The 23,599-nt window shown below is 33.9% G+C and overlaps 2 protein-coding genes and 1 pseudogene across 2 annotated transcripts; all 3 read right to left on the bottom strand.

Annotated features, from left to right (window-relative positions):
• Positions 1-1,004: 1,004 nt before the first annotated feature.
• Positions 1,005-4,308, bottom strand: LOC135149464 (E3 ubiquitin-protein ligase UPL5-like). Its single transcript, XM_064085187.1, has 3 exons — positions 2,613-4,308; positions 1,764-2,353; positions 1,005-1,363 (listed from the first exon to the last, which is right to left on the bottom strand). Exons 1-3 carry the CDS (start codon positions 4,306-4,308, stop codon positions 1,100-1,102), a joined length of 2,550 nt encoding a protein of 849 aa, XP_063941257.1. The 3' UTR covers positions 1,005-1,099.
• Positions 4,309-13,505: 9,197 nt separating this feature from the next.
• On the bottom strand, positions 13,506-16,888 carry LOC135149463 (E3 ubiquitin-protein ligase UPL5-like). Its single transcript, XM_064085186.1, has 3 exons — positions 15,283-16,888; positions 14,264-14,853; positions 13,506-13,769 (listed from the first exon to the last, which is right to left on the bottom strand). The coding sequence occupies exons 1-3, from the start codon at positions 16,886-16,888 to the stop codon at positions 13,506-13,508; spliced, it is 2,460 nt and encodes an 819-aa protein (XP_063941256.1).
• Positions 16,889-19,526: 2,638 nt separating this feature from the next.
• LOC135149462 (E3 ubiquitin-protein ligase UPL5-like) lies at positions 19,527-23,179 on the bottom strand (annotated as a pseudogene).
• Positions 23,180-23,599: the final 420 nt, after the last annotated feature.

The following is a 23,599-nucleotide window of genomic DNA, read 5'->3' as shown; positions in this document are numbered from 1 at the left end:
TGGTAATATAGATTATGTTGTCATAATAATTACTAGTATGATTTCTAATAACCTATATGCAATCCTATTTTCAGAGGTTTAAATTGATTTTCTATTAAAACTCTTAAAAGATACAAAGTTTTGAAATATTTATTTTTACATTTTTTCAAAAAATAAAGGTTTTAAATAATTTTTGTGTTCGTAACACCAGATTCAGAGTCCCGCATCTGAGAGATATTAGAGTTATATTCAGCACCTAAAACGTGAGTCATGATTAATTTGGATCAAATATAACATAATAGTTCTTAATAAAATCTAAATTAGGATAGTCCGATCTAGAAGAATAATTTGAATATATGTCATCTTTGAATTTAGGAATAGAGGTAATTGTAATTCTCACCCCCGCGACTTTAATTTTAAAAAAAAAATGTATAGCAAGACTTAATAAAAAAAAAACTTATGCACCCTAAAATTCACTATTACAGAAAATACTTTTTGCAACGTACTTTTTGTGTTGTATTTATTAAAAATCGTCGCGCAACTCTTTTTCTAGCATCGGTTTAAGTATCCACACATATAATGAATTTTTTTGATTTATAGCGACGGTTCTTCAAATAACCGACACTGTGTTTTACGTCAGTCAACAATAGCCACCGCTTAAAAAGAGTTTTCTGTGTAAATAACACCAAGACTGTACATTTTCTGCAGTGGTTCACGAAATAAGGACGCTATAGATCTATAGTTTCTAGCATCGCCAGACAATTATCCAGCGTAATAGAATGTTTTTATAAATTATTTAAAAATCTAAAAAATAGTTATTGTATATTTGTTCCATCGGGTTTATGGCTGATTTTAGTCAAAAATCACCATATTTGCTTACACCAGTTTGCTCTCGACAAAATCAATTTGCAATACCCTTGACAAAAACCAATTGCTCTCTTAGTCTGCTCAATCTCTCAATTTGCAAGACCGTCAATTTATATTTAACATATGAAGTACTGCTGTTTAAAAATAACTTGAAAAAAACCAGACAAGAATGTATATTATGTAATGCTTGTATTAATTTTTGTATGTGCCACCAAGAGAATTTACATCCCTGACATATGGAGTAATGTTTATCTCAAGCAGTCCCAAAGCTGCAGGCAACATGCTCCTGGGTAACGAGGCTGAGACGATCTTGCATGACTTCCAACGATTGGTAAGGAGGAAAGCACAACCGATAGAAGCACGTCTGAGAAGTTGGAAGGCGATTGCACGTCTCGTTCACCTTGTAAATGCATAGCCTGGAAGTTAAGCCACCAAAACCTTCTACAGGTAGATTCTTCAGCGACGTCCAAAAGAATAGTAGAGCTTTTCTCTGCCCTGCTGACATACTCGCCACAGTCTGTGATTTAAGATGGGTGATTCTTAATAATGTAATATCATACCTAGTGCATTGTACACAGCTAGTTGAAAGGATAAGTAGATAACTCATTAGAACTTGCATAATACTCCCTCTGTTAGAATATAATAGTCGTTTGACTTATTTTTCACGTATTTTTAAAAGTTTTGACCGCGCACTTAGAAATGTTATTTTTAAAATTTTCTTTTCGTGAACAAAAATATGTGAGTCATATTTTTATTTACAAAAAGAAATTTTTAAAAATAATATTTCTAAGTGTACTGTCAAAACTTTTAGAACTACGTAAAAAAAAGTAAAACTACTGTTATATCCAAACAGAAGGAGTATTAATTAGGATCACGTCATAGAATATATAATAAGAGTAGGTATTACTGACTCATACCTCCCAGAACCAAGATATCTGAGGATCAGTTTCCTCATAGCCATTGTAATCAGTGTGAGACTTCCAATCCTCAACACATAGAGGTCTTTCACTGCCATACAGCATCCAATCAAAATCTTCAAGTTCTAAGCATTGGAAAAATGATTCCCGGAGCCTGTCCGAATTCATGATATCGTCAAACCCTTGAGTAAACTGAGCTACCTGATCCTTAACAGAATCAACAAAGTGATATTGAACAAGCCGAGCAACATAGTTTACTCTATTTTTACTATTCACGGAAATATTTTTTCCATCAGGCAAGAGCTCCACAATATTTTTGGATCCAAAGTTGTCTGCTTCGACAATAAAAGTTAAAGCTAGAGCATCTTGATCAACTTCATCTGGATCCATTTCCAAAATTCGCTTGCAACTACTGTAGAAGACTGGATCTGTATCCCGTATGTCTTCCACAGAAACTTTCTTTCCGGCCAGTTGTTGAAAAAATACTCTATCAAAGACAATGCCAACCTGAACTTTGCGAATTAAGGCCAATGCAATTACTCTTCCAGCAAACTTGAAGTATTCTAGGTGCAATGGATCCACCCTAGACACTGCAAATTCGGACGAGTCATTAATTTAAAAAATTGAATTTATCAGAGAATAACCAGGGAGGAATTCATGGGGAGAATATGGGGTGAGGTATAAAATTTTTAAAATACTAATGTTGAAAGCAATCACTATATCAAACACCAGGGCAAAATATATTAAAGTCACCCATACGATTCATACTCGCAGAAGCATAAACAAAATATAACTTCTATGAATCATATATAGGGCAAAGTAGAATGACAAAAGCACCAAGCTGATTACCTGAATTCGGAAAAAACCTTCTACGATCATTTGGACAAGCTACAAAGAGGGCATTTCGAGGGTCAAATATGGCTTGACAAACTAAGACAAACCACTCCCTCTGAACACCAGGGCCAGTAGCTTCCTCATCTTTAAACTGCAAATCTAAACTAGCTCGAAGTGTTTCAGCCTCGGAGTGTGCAATGTATTCAAAAGAGTCCTCCAACAATCGTGATCTGTCAATTAGCATGATCTCTTGGATCAGGTTGTTATCCTCATCACTAACTCGTGCAAGTAACATCATTGCCAAATGCCTTCTGCACTCAAAATTTGTCACCTCTTTATGCACCGAAATCCATTCATAATCATCCTCCTTGCTAGCATATTTAATAATTAAATAGCAGAAAGAAAGCTTCCTATTCCTCAAAGTTGTCCAAAACTGTTTTGCTAAGTCTGGGAAGTGCTTAGACATATTATTCAGCTCCATTATGATTGCAACATACTGGTAGCACCCAAGATTTTCACTCTTAGTCGGCAATAACTTCTCCAGTTCTTCAAGACATGAATCCATCTTGTTCAGCAGCCTAAAGAAAGTCTCAACCATGATACTAAATTCTTGATAAGGACCATCCTGAGATACCTTTCTGTATCGAAACTCAAAGAATAGCTCCTCTGTAATAAATGTTTCTACAGGCATCAGAAAGTTTTTGAGATAGACAACCTCAGTCAATAAAGGATGTGAGGGACTCATCCTTGTATCCGGTTCTATACCAGCATCCATAGAATGAACTATCTCATCGGCAGCCTCTGCAACAAAAGTTTGCATGTCTTTTATAAAATTAACAAGATAAGCATAGCCAGCTCCATTCGGTGCAGTCTTCATCTTGGTACATTTGACCATGTCACTAAGACATCTTCGGCACGTGTTAAACATAGCATCGTTGCGGTAATATGGCATCCCACGCAACGCCTTGCAAATCTCTAAATACATTGGTATACATTGTAGGGAGAGATGTCGAGGCAGTAAAGAAATTAACGTAATCAACTCTTGAATCAACTCATTGCCAAATATCATATTTTGAGGAGACATATATAACATTGCTAAAGAAGCTGGTACATGAGAACAACAAAATACCTGCAGATAATGACCGAAATAATTATCATTATCCTTCGGCAGAAAATCTCCGAAATAATCAGATAAGTTTCTTCTAATCACGCGACGTGCTTCTCTATCCCAAGCTTCATTCCCCGAATTTCTTTTACACAATCTCCAAATCAATGAAACAATCTCATCAACTAACTGTTGAGCTTTGACAAGACGAGTACTCCGCATGACTCCAACCAACTGTAGCACAGCATCATTTTCTACACAACATTCCCCCAGGGTTTGCTCCGGGTAAATCTGCTTGCTCTTATAAATTAACATCTGCACGTTCGATGGAATTCCAGCTTTCGATTGTATCAAATCAAGAACGTACCCAATCGTATCGTTAACATCCGCTCGAATAACTAATGTGTTCATTCCAGAAAACAATCTTACAAGGAACTGTAGGCTAGAGTGCGATTTCGATGACTCAGCCGAACACGCTGCTGATCGAGCACCGGAGACGGAGTTGATAACGTCAGATCTCATTGTAACGGCGGAAGAGGAACTCACACCATCATCGACACGGGTATAAGCATCCAATTTGTGTTTGCAGGAATCGATTAAAGACATTTGGTGTGTTCAATATCGAAGACAGAATTTTAGAGATGACCGACCGTATAAATTAAGAGTCGCCGGAGAGAAAAATCCTTCTCGGCTTTCAGAAATCCTGCTCTTATAAGTTAATATTACTGTCGTCGTATTTTAATATTTTTAGACATTAAATTCTAGTTACGTGTTTCATATTAAAAATAGCAAAACGGTTATCAGCTGTATCCGTAGAATGAAGATACCATTTTCTTAATATGAGAAATAATCACGATTCTGTGTGCGTTATCTCCAAATTTTGAATTTTCATATCTATCCAATTTTGTATTTTTTCACAATGTTATATCGATAATTTTATTCACTACTTCATCTTCCTCCGCTATCTCTAATTTGTATGTGGGTTCATAATCTATATCGGTTGCCTGCATCGGTTGTTTTAAATTTGGAATGTTCAAAAGTTTGATAATTAACAATACTTCTCGGTTTTCATAACTATTGAATTCTTCGCATTTTTTGTTGTTGAATAAATTTCAACCAATTTCCGAAACCTTGTCGAAAATTTAATATGACTCTTGTCGTATTTTAAGATAGTGCCGGATATAAATTCTTATTACGTGTTTCATATTTATGATAGCCAAACAGTTATTAGATAAATCTGTAGGTGCAAATACTATTTTTTAACATGAGATGTAATTACAATTACGCACTACAAAGTTTAATATCACTGCTAATTTTTGAAATTTTGTCCAAAGTTTAATATCACTCTTGTCGTATTTTGAGATACTGCTAGATATTAAAATCTAATTATTACATGTTTTATGTTTCATATTTATGATGGCAAAACAGTTATCCGGTAGACCTGCAGAATGGAGATATTATATTTTAATATGTGAAATAATTACGATCGGTGTAGGGGTGGAAAAATCCAACACGCTTCCGAAACCTGACACGAATTCGTCTCGATAAATACAAATGAGGGTCCGAGATTTTATATATCAGATCGGGTTCGAGTGGGGTAATTTTTTCTCTGAACCCGACCCGAGTTTTTTGGGAATAATTTACCAAACCCGATCCGATATATAAAATCTCAGACCCTCATTTGTATTTATCGAGACGAATTCGTGTCGGGTTTCGGGAGCTTGTCGGATTTTGCCACCCCTACACAGAATCGTAATTATTTCTCATATTAAAAAATAATATATGCATTCTACATATCTACCGGATAACTGTTTTGCTATCATAAATATGAAACATAAACCCCGTAATTAGAATTTAATATCTATCAGTATCTCAAAATACGACAAAAGTGATATTAAACTTTGAAAAAAATTTCAGAAACTGGTAGTGATATTAAACTTTGTAGTGCGTTATTGTAATTATATCTCATGTTAAAAAAATAGTATTTGCACCTACAGATATACCTAATAAATGTTTGACTATCATAAATATGAAACACCTAATAAGAATTTATATCCCGCACTATCTTAAATACGACAAGAGTCATATAAAATTTTCGACAAGGTTTCGGAAATTGGTTGAAATTTATTCAACAACAAACAACCCGAAGAATTCGATAGTTCAGAAAACCGAGAGGTATTGTTAATTACAAAACTTTTGAACATTTCAAATTTAAAAAATCGATGTAGGCAACTGACATAGATATGAACCCACAGACAAATAAGAGATAGCGGAGGAAGATGAAGTAGTGAATAAAATTATCGATATAATATTGTAAAAGAATACAAAATTGGATAAATATAAAAAATCAAAATTTAGAGATAACGCACACGGAAGCATGATTATTTCTCATATTTAACATGGTATCTTCATTCTACATATACAGCTGATAACCGTTTTGCTATTTTTTAATTTGAAACACGTAACTAGAATTTAATGTCTAAAAATATATTAAAATACGACGAGAGTAATATTAACTTATAAGAGCAGGATTTATGAAAGCCGAGAAGGATTTTTCTCTCCGGCAGCTCTTAATTTATACAGTCAGTCATCTCTATAATATTGTCTTCGATATTGAACACAAAATGTCTCTAATCGATTCCTGCAAACGCAAATTAGACGCTTATACGTCGATGATGGTGTGAGTTCCTCTTCCTCCGTTAGAACGAGAACTGACGGTATCAACTCTGTCTCCCGTGCTCTCGATCAGCAGCGTGTTCTGCTGAGTCATCGAAATCGAACTCTAGCCTACTGACGTTCCTTGTAAGATTGTTTTCGGGAAATAAAACATTAGTTATTCGAGCTGATGTTAACGACACGATTGAGTATATTCTTGATTTCATACAATCGAAAGCTGGAATATCGTCGAACGTGCAGCTGTTAATTTATAAGAGTAAGCAGCTTTACCCCGAGCTAACATACCCCGGGGGATAATATTGTTGCGGTAATATGTCATTGCACGCAACGCCTTGCAAATCTCTAAAAATATAGGGATATATTGTTGGGAGATATTTCGAGTCAGCAAAAAAATCAACATATATAATCAACTCCTCACAAAATATCATATGATATATAGACATATATAACATTGTTAAAGCAGCTGGTGCACCGGAATACGAAAATACCTGCAAATGCCCTATATAGAGCCATGTCATCATCACTCGGCAGCAAATCAGTGAAATAATGAGTCAGGTTTCTTCTAATCAGGTAACGTGCTTCACTGTCCCAAGATTCCTTCCCCGAATTCCGTTTAGACAATCTCCAAATCAATGAAAAAATCTCATCAGCTAACTGTCGAGCTTTCACAAGAGGCCGAATTCCCCTAGGGTTTGCTCCGGGTAAAGCTGCTTGCTCATATAAATTGACGGCTGCACGTTCGATGGAATTCCAGCTTTCGATTGTATCAAATCGAATAATTAATGTTTTCATTTCAGAAAACAATCTTACAAGGAATTGTATGGTAGGGTTTGATTTCGATGGCTCAGAAGAAGTGGAGCCGTGGGCGGCATAATTTTCCAATTAGGGTTTGCAGATGAGCGATTTTGTGTGTGTAAGAATGAACAATTTAGAGACGGCTGATATGAATAATTTTGGAGCTCATGGTTGGGGAGAAAAACCCTATTTTGCTGTTTACTTGTGTGTATGCGTATCTACTCGATTTACATTTGCATCTATTATTTCAGCACACTCTTTTTGGGCCTTTTAAATTTGAAAGGTCCCAAATTTTCATATGCTATATCCGCTCAATTTAAATTTGCATCTATATTTTAGGTATACTTTTTTGGCTTGTTTTAAAATTTTGAAATGTCCCAAATTTTCATAGTTATCACAAGTTTTAAAGCTTTAGTTTTAGTTTAGTGGCAACGATTCAGATTACTTTTTTAAGTTATTATTTATTATAATCCTATTGTCTTTTTATTTGAGTACATTATATTCTTCTTAATATATATATATATATATATATATATATATATATATATATATATATATTCAGTATTGTTAGTTTGATATATATAGAGCTTTAATATACATTTTTACATTATAGTTTTTAAATTAGATACAAATTTCTTATAAATTAAATTTTTATCCTATTTTAAAATTTGATTTTTTCAATTTTTCTTTTCTTAATTACATGTTATATTATGAATTTGTTTTGGAATGATATGTTTTATTTTTGTATAATCATTATGTTGTTTATTATTTCTAAAGAGATGAGAAATATATTTTTCAATCCCACTTGTAGAGTCTTTAATTTTTAGTCAAATTCAAATTTTTTTGTTTGTAATTGATTTGGAAGTCTAATAAGCAAGTGTTATGTGTAACTAAAATTAGTTAGAGATCTTGTCAGTTATTTCAATAGTTGTTGGACAAATCTATGATCTTTATTAATAAACAAAACCTCCTTTGAGTGAAACATCATAATTAACAAATATTAAATTACCAAAATTTTGTTATCATCAATTACTTTTTTAATTTAATTATTATTATTATTATTATTATTCAACTACGAAACAACTTACATATTGCCGAGGATTTTATATTATAGTGATTGTTCCACCAATATATATTTACATCACCAACAAAATTGTTAGTTTTAAATTTAGAACTCAAACAATTTAATTTAAAAAACAACTCATAAAATTCTTAGAATTTTTTTAAATTCAAATAAACAAAAAGTCCAATTAAATTATTAGTCAATTCCATATTATTCTTAAATTTAATTCAAACCCTATCCTCCACAAGAGTAGTGCAGTAAAGACGAAGAAGAGGATGATACTATCATGACAAACTTAAATACTATATTTTGATACGAAGAGAACGAGTTTGGTATCGATTTTACTTATTTCATTTTTATTTATCCGATTATATACATCTTTTTGATACAAAAAGAAATTATTAATATGAAAAAACATTTATATTATTAATTATATTAATATTTAAATTAACCAGCTCACCCAATTTTTCTAAATAAAAAATATCAATTCAATAATAATTGGAACACATGATAATATCTCAATTATATTTAACCAAAACTCAATTTCTAGTTAAATTCAATCTAATACCACTACTCATACAAAAGAACCATATAGAAATTAAATTTTTTTAATAACATCATTTTTTAAGAAGGTAGCATTTCCTAATTTTTCAGACATATGTTTGTATTGCAAATTTTACACATGTCATATTATTCCCTTATTCAAACCATATACAAGTGGTAGATTATAAACGAAACTGCTATTTGTTGAAAATGTTATAAAATATAACCTTCCCAAAATCTTTGAAATTTTAAAGTGTAATGTGTTCAATATTTTGATGATAAGCACATTCATTAGCGTGAGCTGTTTGATTATGTGATGGATATATATAACTTTAAGCGTTGACGGAAGTGGTAATGAGAGTACGGACTCCGAAGACCGTCAAATGAGTCATCCTTATGTTGTTGTCTATAGGGGAGGGTGTATGACTGTGTTTGGGATGTTTTGTTAATGAAAATTATGATATTGTGGATTAAATATTTGCTTGCATTGTATAATAGTTAAAATGTCTGTTAGGTATATATTGGATAGTGAATGCATGGATGGACAGGTTTTTGACCATTCTTGAATGGTAAAAAATGGCAGAAATATAGAAAATTGCAGGGGTTTTAGAATATATATCTAAACTTACCACAGATATATATGTCAAAAGTTTCACATTTCTCTATAATTTACGGCAGATGTTTACAATAGACTGAGTCGTGAGAAAACTACCGACAGAACTTTTCATCGCAAGAACGGAACCAAAAATACGAAATTGTGGGTCCACAATAAACATGATGGAACTTTCAGATCTGACGGAGTTGATAACGTCAGATCTCATTGTAACGGCGGAAGAGGAACTCATACCATCATCGACACGGGTATAAGCGTCCAATTTGTGTTTGCAAGAATCGATTAGAGACATTTGGTGTGTTCAATATCGAAGACAATATTTTAGAGATGACCGACCGTATAGATTAAGAGTCGCCGGAGAGAAAAATCCTTCTCGGCTTTCAGAAATCCTGCTCTTATAAGTTAATATTACTCTCGTCGTATTTTAATATTTTTAAACATTAAATTCTAGTTACGTGTTTCATATTAAAAATAGCAAAACGGTTATCAGCTGTATCCGTAGAATGAAGATACCATTTTCTTAATATGAGAAATAATCACGATTCTGTGTGCGTTATCTCCAAATTTTGATTTTTCATATCTATCCAATTTTGTATTTTTCACAATGTTATATCGATAATTTTATTCACTACTTCATCTTCCTCCGCTATCTCTAATTTGTATGTGGGTTCATAATCTATATCGGTTGCCTGCATCGGTTGTTTTAAATTTGGAATGTTCAAAAGTTTGATAATTAACAATACTTCTCGGTTTTCATAACTATTGAATTATTCACATTTTTTGTTGTTGAATAAATTTCAACCAATTTCCGAAACCTTGTCGAAAATTTAATATGACTCTTGTCGTATTTTAAGATAGTGCCGCATATAAATTCTTATTACGTGTTTCATATTTATGATAGCCAAACAGTTATTAGATAAATCTGTAGGTGCAAATACTATTTTTTAACATGAGATGTAATTACAATTACGCACTACAAAGTTTAATATCACTGCTAATTTTTGAAATTTTGTCCAAAGTTTAATATCACTCTTGTCGTATTTTGAGATACTGCTAGATATTAAAATCTAATTATTACGTGTTTTATGTTTCATATTTATGATGGCAAAACAGTTATCCGGTAGATCTGCAGAATGGAGATATTATATTTTAATATGTGAAATAATTGCGATCGGTGTAGGGGTGGAAAAATCCAACACGCTTCCGAAACCTGACACGAATTCGTCTCGATAAATACAAATGAGGGTCCGAGATTTTATATATCAGATCGGGTTCGAGTGGGGTAATTTTTTCTCTGAACCCGACCCGAGTTTTTTGGGAATAATTTACCAAACCCGATCCGATATATAAAATCTCAGACCCTCATTTGTATTTATCGAGACGAATTCGTGTCGGGCTTCGGGAGCCTGTCGGATTTTGCCACCCCTACACAGAATCGTAATTATTTCTCATATTAAAAAATAATATATGCATTCTACATATCTACCGGATAACTGTTTTGCTATCATAAATATGAAACATAAACCCCGTAATTAGAATTTAATATCTATCAGTATCTCAAAATACGACAAAAGTGATATTAAACTTTGAAAAAAATTTCAAAAACTGGTTGTGATATTAAACTTTGTAGTGCGTTATTGTAATTATATCTCATGTTAAAAAATAGTATTTGCACCTACAGATTTACCTAATAAATGTTTGACTATCTTAAATATGAAACACGTAATAAGAATTTATATCCCGCACTATCTTAAAATACGACAAGAGTCATATAAAATTTTCGACAAGGTTTCGCAAATTGGATGAAATTTATTCAACAACAAACAATCCGAAGAATTCGATAGTTCTGAAAACCGAGAAGTATTGTTAATTACCAAACTTTTGAACATTCCAAATTTAAAAAATCGATGTAGGCAACTGACATAGATATGAACCCACAGACAAATTAGAGATAGCGGAGGAAGATGAAGTAGTGAATAAAATTATCGATATAATATTGTAAAAGAATACAAAATTGGATAAATATAAAAATTCAAAATTTAGAGATAACACACACGGAAGCATGATTATTTCTCATATTTAACATGGTATCTTCATTCTACAGATACAACTGATAACCGTTTTGCTATTTTTTAATATGAAACACGTAACTAGAATTTAATGTCTAAAAATATATTAAAATACGACGAGAGTAATATTATTTTTAAATTTAATTCAAACCCTATCCTCCACAAGAGTACTGCAGTAAAGACGAAGAAGAGGATGATACTATCATGACAAACTTAAATACTATATTTTGATACGAATTGAACGAGCTTGGTATCGATTTTACTTATTTTATTTATCCAATTATATACATCTTTTTGATACAAAAAGAAATTAATAATATGAAAAAAATTATATTATTAAATATACTAATATTTAAATTAGCCAGCTCACCCAATTTTTCTAAATAAAAAATATCAATTCAATAATAATTGGAACACATGATAATATCTCAATTATATTTAACCATAACGCAATTTCTAATTAAATTCAATCTAATACCACAACTCATACCAAAGAACATTATAGAAATTAAAATTTTTTAATAACATCATTTTTTAAGAAGGTAGCATTTCCTAATTTTTCAGACATATGTTTGTATTGAAAATTTTACACATGTCATATTATTCCCTTATTCAAACCATATACAAGTGGTAGATTATAAACGAAACTGCTATTTGTTGAAAATGTTATAAAATATAACCTTCCCAAAATCTTTGAAATTTTAAAGTGTAATGTGTTCAATATTTTGATGATAAGCACATTCATTAGCGTGAGCTGTTTGATTATGTGATGGATATATATAACTTTAAGCGTTGACGGAAGTGGTAATGAGAGTACGGACTCCGAAGACCGTCACATGGGTCATCCTTCTGTTGTTGTCTATAGGGGAGGGTGTATGACTGTGTTTGGGATGTTTTGTTAATGAAAATTATGATATTGTGGATTAAATATTTGCTTGCATTGTATAATAGTTAAAATGTCTGTTAGGTATATATTGGATAGTGAATGCATGGATGGACAGGTTTTTGACCATTCTTGAATGGTAAAAAATGGCAGAAATATAGAAAATTGCAGGGGTTTTAGAATATATATCTAAACTTACCACAGATATATATGTCAAAAGTTTCACATTTCTCTATAATTTACGGCAGATGTTTACAATAGACTGAGTCGTGAGAAAACTACCGACAGAACTTTTCGTCGCAAGAACGGAACCAAAAATACGAAACTGTGGGTCCACAATAAACATGATGGAACTTTCGGTCCTAAAATGTCCAACTTACGACGGACTGTACATCGTAAGTTTAACTATGAATATGCTGGAATTGTGGGTCCTACCAGGTCAACTTACGACACCTGTGAAAAATTGTGACGGTTTTTCGAACTTACTACTTGAGGAAAAACGACGGATAATTTCCCTCGAAAATTGGAAACTTACGATGGAATTAAGGCGAACTTACTACTTGATCAAAAATGATGGATAATTTCCGTCGTAAATTGGAAACTTACGACCGAATTAAGGCTTAATTTCCATCGTATATAAATAGCCCAGTTTGTTGTAGTGGATACAAAAAGGACCAACCTATAGTGTCGCATTCATATGCTATACTGAAATGCCGATGCTAAAACCCTAATTTGACCGATGCTAAAGCCCTATTGTGTAACGCGTATATCATGGGTATATTGGTAAATTTGTCTAGTCGTTTATCATTTTCCATTCTCTCTAAATTGTATATAGTAGTTCTTGTTTTCATTCATGATAGAGGACTAAACACTAAATTTGTATTTGAATTTCAAGGAAAATAATCAATGTATACTCTTGCTCACTCTGGAACGTTTTAATCTACAACTTTAAAATTTTAAAGCACAAAAAATATAAATTAATTTCTTGCAATTTAGAAGCTAGACAGCTAGTGATCGCAGTTCTATTTGCCCTGCTAGTTTTGCAAAGATTTGTTCAGCCATGCTACTTTTGCATCATCAACTCCCTCGCTGCTAGAAATACAAGGTAGCCAAGCGTCATGTGAAGCACAAAGAGAGTTTCGATCCCGACATGTATTGTTCTCAAAAGGTCCCAAAGCTGCAGCCAACATGATCCTGGGTGATGAGACTTAGACGATCTTGCATGACTTTCAACGATTGGTAAGGAGGAAAAGACAACTGATAGAAGCAAGTCTGAGAAGTTGGAAGGCGATTGCAGCTCTCACTCACCTTGTAAATGTATAGCCGGGAGGTTAAGCCACCGAAACCTTCTACAGGTAGATTCTTCAGTGACGTCCAAAAGAATAGGAGAGCTTTTCTCTGCCCTGCTGACATACTCGCCACAGTCTGCAATTTAAGATGGATAATTATGTAGCTATCTCTTGTAGTCTCATACGAAAAAAAGATAGATCGGTACTTTTTTAGTTGTCCATTATTGACTATCAACGGTCAAATTGACCAAACTTTGAAGGGATAATTTTATATATATTATATAATTCGAAAAATATTTTAAAATTCTATCATTATAAAGTACATATATAAAATCTATTTTAAAATATAACTTTTTAAAACAATGAAAGAATTATACGTAATCTTTGGTCAAAAAATGCTTAATTTGTGAAAGTCAATAGTGGACAATTAAAAAGAGACGGAGAGAGTATAATGTAATATCATACATAAAATTCAGCTCATAGGAAAAATAAAACTTATGAGGAGGATATTCAAAACAAACTGCATTGGGCACAGCTAGTCGAAATGATCAGTGGATAACACCTCATAATGGAAAAAGAAGACTTAAACATAAAAGCCTTAAAGAAAAGAAGTATTACTGACTAACATACCTCCCAGAACCAGGATATCTGACGATCAGTCTCCTCGTAGCCATCGTAGTCAGTGTGAGACTTCCAATCTTCAACACTTAGAGCTTTTTCACTGCCATACAGCAGCCTGTCAAAATCTTCTAGTTCTAAGAATTGGAAAAATGATTTCCTAAGCCTCCCCGAACTTATGATATCATTAAAACCCTGAGCAAACTGAGCTACCTGATCCTTAATAGAATCAACAAAATGATATTGAACAAGCCTAGCAACATAATTTTCTCTATTTGTACTATTCACGGCAATATTTTCTCCATCAGGGTAGATCTCCACGACATTCCTGCATCCTAGCTTGTCGGTTTCTACACTAAATGTTAAAGATAGAGAATCTTCATCAACTTCCTCAGGATCCATCTCCAATATTCTCTTGCAACTACTGTACAAGATTGGATCTGCATCCCGTATATCTTCCAGAGAAACATTCCTTCCGGCCAATTGTAAAAGAAGTACTCTATCAAAGGCAATGCCAACCTGAACATTGTACATCAAGGCCAATGCAATTACTCGTCCAGCAAACTTGAAGTATTCTAGGTGCAATGGATCCACCTTCGACGCTGCAAAACAAAAAAAAGTCATAAATTTTCTCTAAATTGAACTAATTATCAGGACTTGGTAATATCAGGTATGATAGCACTAGGTGAGTTATTCACAGCTGACCTCATTCAGTTTATAGAATAATTAATGTACTACTGATGAAAGCAATCTATTTAGCAACTTTCACTATATATAAAAGGAAAACTCAACTGATATTCTAAACTCTAAATGACCATGAAAGGAGAACGGGGATCTAAAAAAAGATTAGATTTAATAATTAAGTACTATCTAACTGTCTATGCAACCTGTAGACTATTAAGATGCACAAAATTCAACGGAAATCATTCCCGAAGAGAGAAAAAGGAAAAAAGGAACTCTCCCTCTCGGAGAAAAATACCAAACCTCTTTTTGGATTCAATTTACCTATATTAAAAAAGAAGCAAGCTTACCTGGATTTGGAAAAAACCTTCTGCCATCATTTGGACAAGCTACAAAGAGGGCAGTTTGAGGATCAAAGATGGCTTCACAAACTAAGACAAACCATTCCCTCAGTACACCGGGGCCAGTAGCTTCCTCATCTTTAAACTCCAAAGTTAAACCAGCTCGAAGTGTATCAGCCTCAGCGTGTGCAATGTACTGAAATGAATCCTCCAACAATCGTGATCTCTCTATAAGGATCTCTAGGTAGTCATCATCCTCATCACTAACTTGTGGAAGTAACATCATTGCCAAATGCCTTCTGCACTCAGAATCAATCACATCCTTATGCTCCAAAATCCAACTATAATCTTCACCCCTCGTAGCATATTTAATTATTAAATAGCAGAAGGAAAGCTTCCTCTTCCTTAAGGTTTTCCAAAATTGTCTAGCGAGGACTGGAAAGTGCTTAGACATGCCATTCAGTTCAATTATGATCTGAACATACTGGTTGCACCCAAGATTTTCACTCTCTGTGGGCAACAACTTTTTCTCCAATTCTTCAAGACAATCATCCATCTTCTTCAACAGCTTAAAGAAAATCCTAAGCATGAAGTTAAAATCTTCCGTGTATGTTAAAGTATAAGGTTCACCTTGAGAGGCCTCTGTGTAACAATAACCGCCATGTAATAGCTCCTCTGGTATAAACCTTTTTAAAGGCATCATAAAGCTTTTAAAATGGAGAAGCTCTTCCGTCATTAAAGAAAGCGAGGGACTCATACTTGTATCAGGTTGTATACCACCATCCATTGTAAGAATTATCTTATCAACAGCCTCTCCAACAAATGTTAGTATATCTTTTAAAGTAACGAAATCAGTGCATCCACCTCCATCTGATGCTGCCTCGAATTCAATAAATTCCACCATAGAACTAAGACAAGTTCGGCACGTGTCAAAGATAACATTGTCAGCATAATATGGCATCCCACGCAAGGGCTTGCAAATCTCCAGCAAAATATGGACACATTGTTGGAAGGAATATGGAGGCATAAACGAAATGACCCAAACCAACTCTCGTAACAACTCATCACCAAACATTACATGACTAGGAGACATATATAACATAACTAACGCGGCTGGTACACCAGAATACGAGAATACCTGCAGATGCCCTATAGCCATATCATTATCACTCGGCAGCAAATCCGTGAAATAATCAGTCAGGTTTCTTCGAATCAGGTAACGTGCTTCGCTGTCCAAAGAATATTTATTCCCTGGTTTCCGTTTACACAATCTCCAAATCAATGAAACAATCTCATCAGCTGTTTGTTGAGCTTTCACATGACGAGTACTCGGCATGACTCCAACCACCTGTAAAACAGCATCATTTTCGACACAACATTGCCCTAGGGTTTGCTCCGGGTAAAGCTGCTTGCTCTTATAGATTAACGGCTGCCTGTTCAATGGAATTCCAGATTTCGATTGGATCAAATCAAGAACGTGCTCAATCGTGTCGTTAACATCAGCTCGGATAACTAATGTTTCCATTTCAGAAAACAATTTTACGAAGAACTGTATGGTAGGGTTCGATTTCGACGGCTGAGAAGAAATGGAGCCATAAGAAAAAATGGAATCCATGAGCGACATAATTGTGTGTGTAAGAATGAACACTGATTTCGAGCAGAATAGTTTAGAGACGGTGAGGCTGGAGAGAAAAAACCCTAATTCAGCTGTTTACTTGTGTGTATGCGTAACTCAATTTACATTTGCATCTATATATCCGAAAACCATTTTGGGCCCGCAGTTTAAATTTTGAAATGTGCCCAAATTTCATAGTCATCACAAATTTTAGCTTTGGTAACAGTACACGCACGGATTTAAATAAATTTTTAATTTACTATTTATTATAGTTTTATTATCTCTTTATTTGATTTAGTATCGTTTTTTTAATATATGTATTTATACATAAAAACTTTAATATATATATTCACACTATTATTATTTAGCTATAAAACTGTTATATATTAACATTTGATCATATTTTAAATTTTAATAAAATTTAAAATATGATCAAGTGTTAATATATAAAAAATTTATATCTAGACAATGATAATGTAAATTTGTATACTATAAATGATAATGTAATCAAATAAGAAGACATTATACATCTATAAATAATAATTTTAAAAAAAGTATTTAAAAGTGCGTGACGCCCGGCCATAAGCTTGTTAGTATAGAAGTCTAACACACCTTTTAAGTTAAATAACTTGAATTTAAAAATAATTTTTTATCAAGTTTTTTTACAATGTCTTGTATTTCGGTGTTTTTACTATAGGATGCAACATCGAAAATTGTTATGAAGTGACATCATTATAGTGGAATTTGGTATTTGTCATTGCAATGTTACCAACACCTTCTTCTTCTTCATCTTTATCACAATATTATGAAGTACATGAATTAAATTAAATCCGTATTAATATGTATTTAACTAATGATATCAACATAGACTCCATATTTATATGGACATGTCTTGAATTAAATTTTGTATTAATACGTATTTAGCTACTAATATCAACATGGTCCTTATTTATTTGAATTCTAATAATAAGAATTTTATAGATTCATTTAATAGATCTGAGTTTTAAAAATTGAAATGAATAATTTTGTTAGTGATGTAATTCTATTTGTGTGATAGTTGTTACATTAATAGCTCCCCACCAAACTTTGAGTCCTTTCATATATAGTAGTGTAATTATTATTTTAAATAAAATTTATATAATGATAACCAAATTTTGATAATTTGATATTTGATACTTCTCATAATTCACTAAATGAGGGATTAGTTTACTGATAAAGGATATAGATTGGGTTGTTCATATTTCAATATATATTTTGGATGCCGGGTATTGGCTAGGAAACCAAAAGCAAGCTAAAATTTTCCTCTGAAAAGACAAACTAACGACGAAATATTTCTGTCGCATAAATTAGTGTTTCCACACCTTCTGACATCTGTTCATCGTGAATTTCGTCGTAAGTTCTACTTTACGACCGAATTTTCTAGTCATAAATTCTATATTTATTGTTGAAAATTAATTTTTAATTTCTCTTATTTTTAAATTTATATAAATAGAAATGACGAAAATTCTGTCGTAAGTTTCTTATTATTCTATTGGCACATAGGACCCACTTATATGAAACGGTTATGTGTTCAGTCATAAATTAGTGATCAACTGCCGGGGCTTTAGAATATAAATCTAAACATACGACGGATATACATGTTGTAAATTCAAGATTTCTCTATAATTTACGATGGATATTCATAATAGGCTTAGTCGTAAGATAACTATCAACGGAACTGTTCGACGCATGAACAGAACCAAAAATATGAAACTGTGGGTTCACAATGAACATACGACGGAACTTTTCGTCGTAAAATGTCCAACTTACGACGGACTATACGTTGTAAGTTTAACTATGAATATGCTGGAATTGTGGGCCCTACTAGGTCAACTTACGACGCTTGATCAAACTTACGACACTCATGGAAAATTGTGACGGTTTTTCGAACTTACTACTTGAGCAAAAATGACAGATAATTTCCGTCATAAATTGGAAACTTACGAAAGAAAGAAGGCCTAACTTCCATCGTAAATAGGCGAGTTTGTTGTAGTGGATACAAAAAAGAACAACCTAGCTATAGTGACGCATTCATATACTATGTTGAAATGTCAACGCTAAAACCCTAGTTTGACCGAGACCTACTGTGTACGGTGTATATCATTAGGAAGGGTATAATGGTAAATTTATCCATTCGGTTATCATTTTCCGGTTCTCTCTAAATTGTATAGTAGCTCTTGTTTTCATTCATGATGAGAGAGGACTAAACACTAAATTTGTATTTGAATTTTAAGAAAATAATCAATGTAGTTTTGCTCACTTCGAAACGTTTTTATCTACAACTTTGGAATTTTAAAGCACAAGAAATATATAATTTCTCGGAATTTAGAAGCTAGTGATCGCAAACCTATTTCTTCTGCGAGTTCTGCAAAAAGATTTGTTCAGCCATGCTACTTTTGCAACACCAACTCCCTCCCTGCTAGAAATACAAGGTAGCCAAGCGTCATGTGAAGCACAGGCTAAAAGTAACTTGAGAAAATTATTACGTAATTACGGATAATTATCGATTATAAACCACAAAAGGAAACTATGCAATCTGATAGTACAAAAAACTGTTCCGGCTCTGATTTTGAAATAAGCTTTGTATTGATATTTGTTCTCATGAGGTCCCAAAGCTGCAGCCAACATGATCCTGGGTGATGAGACTTAGACGATCTTGCATGACTTTCAACGATTGGTAAGGAGGAAAACACAACTGATAGAAGCAAGTCTGAGAAGTTGGAAGGCGATTGCAGCTCTCGCTCACCTTGTAAATGTATAGCCGGGAGGTTAAGCCACCGAAACCTTCTACAGGTAAATTCTTCAGTGACGTCCAAAAGAATAGGAGAGCTTTTCCCTGCCCTGCTGACATACTGGCCACAGTCTGCAATTTAAGATGGATAATTATGTAGCTATCTTTCTGTAATCTCATACGAAAGAAAAGATATAATGTAATATCATATATGAAATTCAGCTCATAGGAAAAATAAAACTTATGACCAGGATATTCAAAACAAATTGCATTGTGCACAGCTAGTCGAAAGGATCAGTGGATAACACATCAGAACTTGCATACTATGATGGATCATTTCATAGCATATATAAACACCTCATAATAGAAAAAAAAGCCTTAAACATAAGGGTACCGGTCCCCGGCATACATATGCCAATGACCTCTTAACCAACCCGGTCGTTGGATGAATATCCAGCGGCGAGGATTATAACCTACGTCCGGCGCTTTTTAACCTCGGGACGAGGTCTTTGCACCATTTTTTAACCTCTAGACAGGGACCCGTCCCGCAGTTAAAAAACACGGGATGCATTAAACTTTTGTTATAATTTTGGTAATTCTGATAATCCTGGCCGTTGGATATTCAACGGCAAGAAAATAGTGTGTTGGTTAAGAGGCACCAGCTCGGACGAGGTCTTTCCAACATTTTTTAACCGCTAGACAGAGACCCCGTCTAGCGGTTATAAGAAAATAAGATGTATTAAAATTTTGTTATAATTCTGATAATCGTGGCGGCTGGATATTAATCCAACGGCCAGAAAATAGTGTGTTGGTTAAGAGGCATATGACATACATATAACAGGGGCCTGGATCCTAAACATAAAAACCTTACTCTGAAAAGCCTTACAGAAAGAAGTTTTACTGACTCACATACCTCCCAGAACCAGGATATCTGAGGATCAGTCTCCTCGTAGCCATTGTAGTCAGTGTGAAATCTTCAACACTTAGAGCTTTTTCACTGCCATACAGCAGCTTGTCAAAATCTTCTAGTTCTAAGAATTGGAAAAATGATTTCCTAAGCCTCCCCGAACTTATGATATCATCAATGCCCTAAGCAAACTGAGCCACCTGATCCTTAACAGAATCAACAAAATGATGTTGAACAAGCCTAGAAACATACTTGTCTCTATTTGAACTATTCACGGCAATATTTTTCCATCCGGGTAGAGCTCCACGATATTCCTGCATCCTAGCTTGTCGGTTTCTACAATAAATGTTAAAGCTAGAGAATCTTCATCAACTTCCTCAGGATCCATCTCCAGTATTCTCTTGCAACTACTGTACAAGATTGGATCTGCATCCCGTATATCTTCCAGAGAAACATTGCTTCCGGCCAATTGTAGAAGAAATACTCTATCAAAGGCAATGCCAACCTGAACATTGTACATCAAGGCCAATGTAATTACTCGTCCAGCAAACTTGAAGTATTCTAGGTGCAATGGATCCACCTTCGACGCTGCAAAACAGAAAAAGTCATAAATTGAACTAATTATCAGGACTAAACTAGCTTTAGCTAGGGAAGGACTAACAAAAATTTTAATTTTACATGTACATCCAAATAGATTCTATTTGTATAAAGTTCAAGTAATATCAGGTATGATAGCACTCGGTGAGTTATTCACAACTGACCTCATTCAGTTTATAGAACATTAATATACTAATGATGAAAGCAACTATTTAGCAACTATCACTACATATAAAAGGAAAATTCAACTGATATTCTAAACTCTAAATAACCATGAATAAAGGAAAATTCAACTGATATTCTAAACTCTAAATAACCATGAAAAGGAATTAAAAATGGGGATCTAAAAAAATATTAGATTTAATAATTAAGTACTACATAACTGTGTATGCAACCTGTAGACTATTAATATGCACAAAATTCAACTGAAATCGTTCCCGAAGACTCTCCCTGTCAGAGAGAAATACCTAACCTCCTTTGGATTCTATTTATCTATATTAAAAAAAGCAGCAAGCTTACCTGGATTAGGAAAAAAACCTTCTGCCATCATTTGGACAAGTTACGAAGAGGGCATTTGAGGATCAAAGATGGCTTCACAAACTAAGACAAACCATTCCCTCAGTAAACCGGGGCCAGTAGCTTCCTCATCTTTAAACTCCACAGTTAAACCAGCTCGAAGTGTATCAGCCTCCAGCGTGTGCAATGTACTCAAATGAATCCTCCAACAATCGTGATCTATAGATAAGCATCTCTAGGATCAGGTAGTCATCGTCATCACTAACTTGTGGAAGTAACATCATTGCCAAATGCCTTCTGCACTCAGAATCAGTCACCTCCTTATGCTCCAAAATCCAACTATAATCATCATCCCTCGTAGCATATTTAATAATTAAATAGCAGAAAGAAAGCTTCCTCTTCTTTGAGGTTTTCCAAATTGTTCAGATAGGGCTGGAAAGTGCTTTGACACGTCATTCAGTTCAATTATGATCTGAACATACTGGTTGCACCCAAGATTTTCACTCTCTGTGGGCAACAACTTCTCCAATTCTTCAAGACAATCATCCATCTTCTTCAACAGTCTAAAGAAAATCTTAAGCATGAAATTAAAATCTTCCGTGTATGTTTAAAATATAAGGTTCACCTTGGGAGGCCTTTGTGTAACAATAACCGTCATGTAATAGCTCCTCTGGTATAAACCTTTTAAAGGAATCAGAAAGCTTTGAAAATGGAGAAGCTCTTCCGTCATTAAAGAAAGCGAGGGACTCATACTTGTATCTGGTTGTATACCACCATCCATTGTAAGAATTATTTATCAACAGCCTCTCTAACAAATGTTAGCATATCTTTTAAAGTAACGGAACCTCCATCCGATGCTGCCTCAATTTCGATACAAGCTACCATAGAACTAAGACAAGTTCGGCATGTGTCAAAGATAACATTTTCACCATAATATGGCATCCCACGCAACGGCTTGCAAATCTCAAGCAAATAGGGACACATTGTTGGAAGGAATATGGAGGCATAAACGCAATGACCCAAACCAACTGTCGTATCAACTCATCACCAAATATCATATGATCCGGAGACATATATACATTGCTAACGCAGCTGGTGCACCAGAATACAAGAATACCTGCAGATCCCCTATAGCTATATCATTATCACTCGACAGCAAATCCGTGAAATAATCAGTCAGGTTTCTTCGAATCAGGTAACGTGCTTCACTGTCCAAGATTTATTCCCGGATTCCGTTTACACAATCTCCAAATCAAATGAAACAATCTCATCAGATGTTTGTTGAGCTCTCACATGACGAGACTATCGGCATGACTCCAACCACCTGTAAAACAGCATCATTTTCGACACAACATTGCCCTAGGGTTTGCTCCGGGTAAAGCTGCTTGCTCTTATAATTTAACGGCTGCCCGTTCAATGGAATTCCAGATTTCGATTGGATCAAATCAAGAACGTGCTCAATCGTGTCGTTAACATCAGCTCGGATAACTAATGTTTCCATTTCAGAAACAATTTTACGAAGAACTGTATGGTAGGGTTCGATTTCGACGGCTGAGAAGAAATGGAGCCGTCAGTGGCATCATTTTCAAATTTGGGTTTGCAGGAATTGATGAGCGACATAATTGTGTGTGTGAGAATGAACACTGATATCGAGCAGAATAGTTTAGAGACGGCGGATATGAATAAGTTGGAGCTTGTGGCTGAAGAGAAAACCCTAATTCAGCTGCTTACTTTGTGTGGTTCGCTGTTTTGGGCTCGCTGTTTTTAAATTTGAAATGTGCCCAAATTTCATCCCTAGTTATCACAAATTTAGCTGTGGTAACGGTTACACCCGATTTTTAAATTTTTGAATTTATCATTTATTATAAATTTACTTATACTTTTTCCTTTATTTGATTTAAAGTATATATCATTTTTTTAA

The sequence above is a fragment of the Daucus carota genome, chromosome 9 (genome assembly GCF_001625215.2).
Source record: "Daucus carota subsp. sativus chromosome 9, DH1 v3.0, whole genome shotgun sequence".
Taxonomy (NCBI): Eukaryota; Viridiplantae; Streptophyta; class Magnoliopsida; order Apiales; family Apiaceae; genus Daucus; species Daucus carota.
The sequence above is the reverse complement of the archived record's forward strand: the minus strand, read 5'-3'. Positions and strand labels throughout refer to the sequence as shown.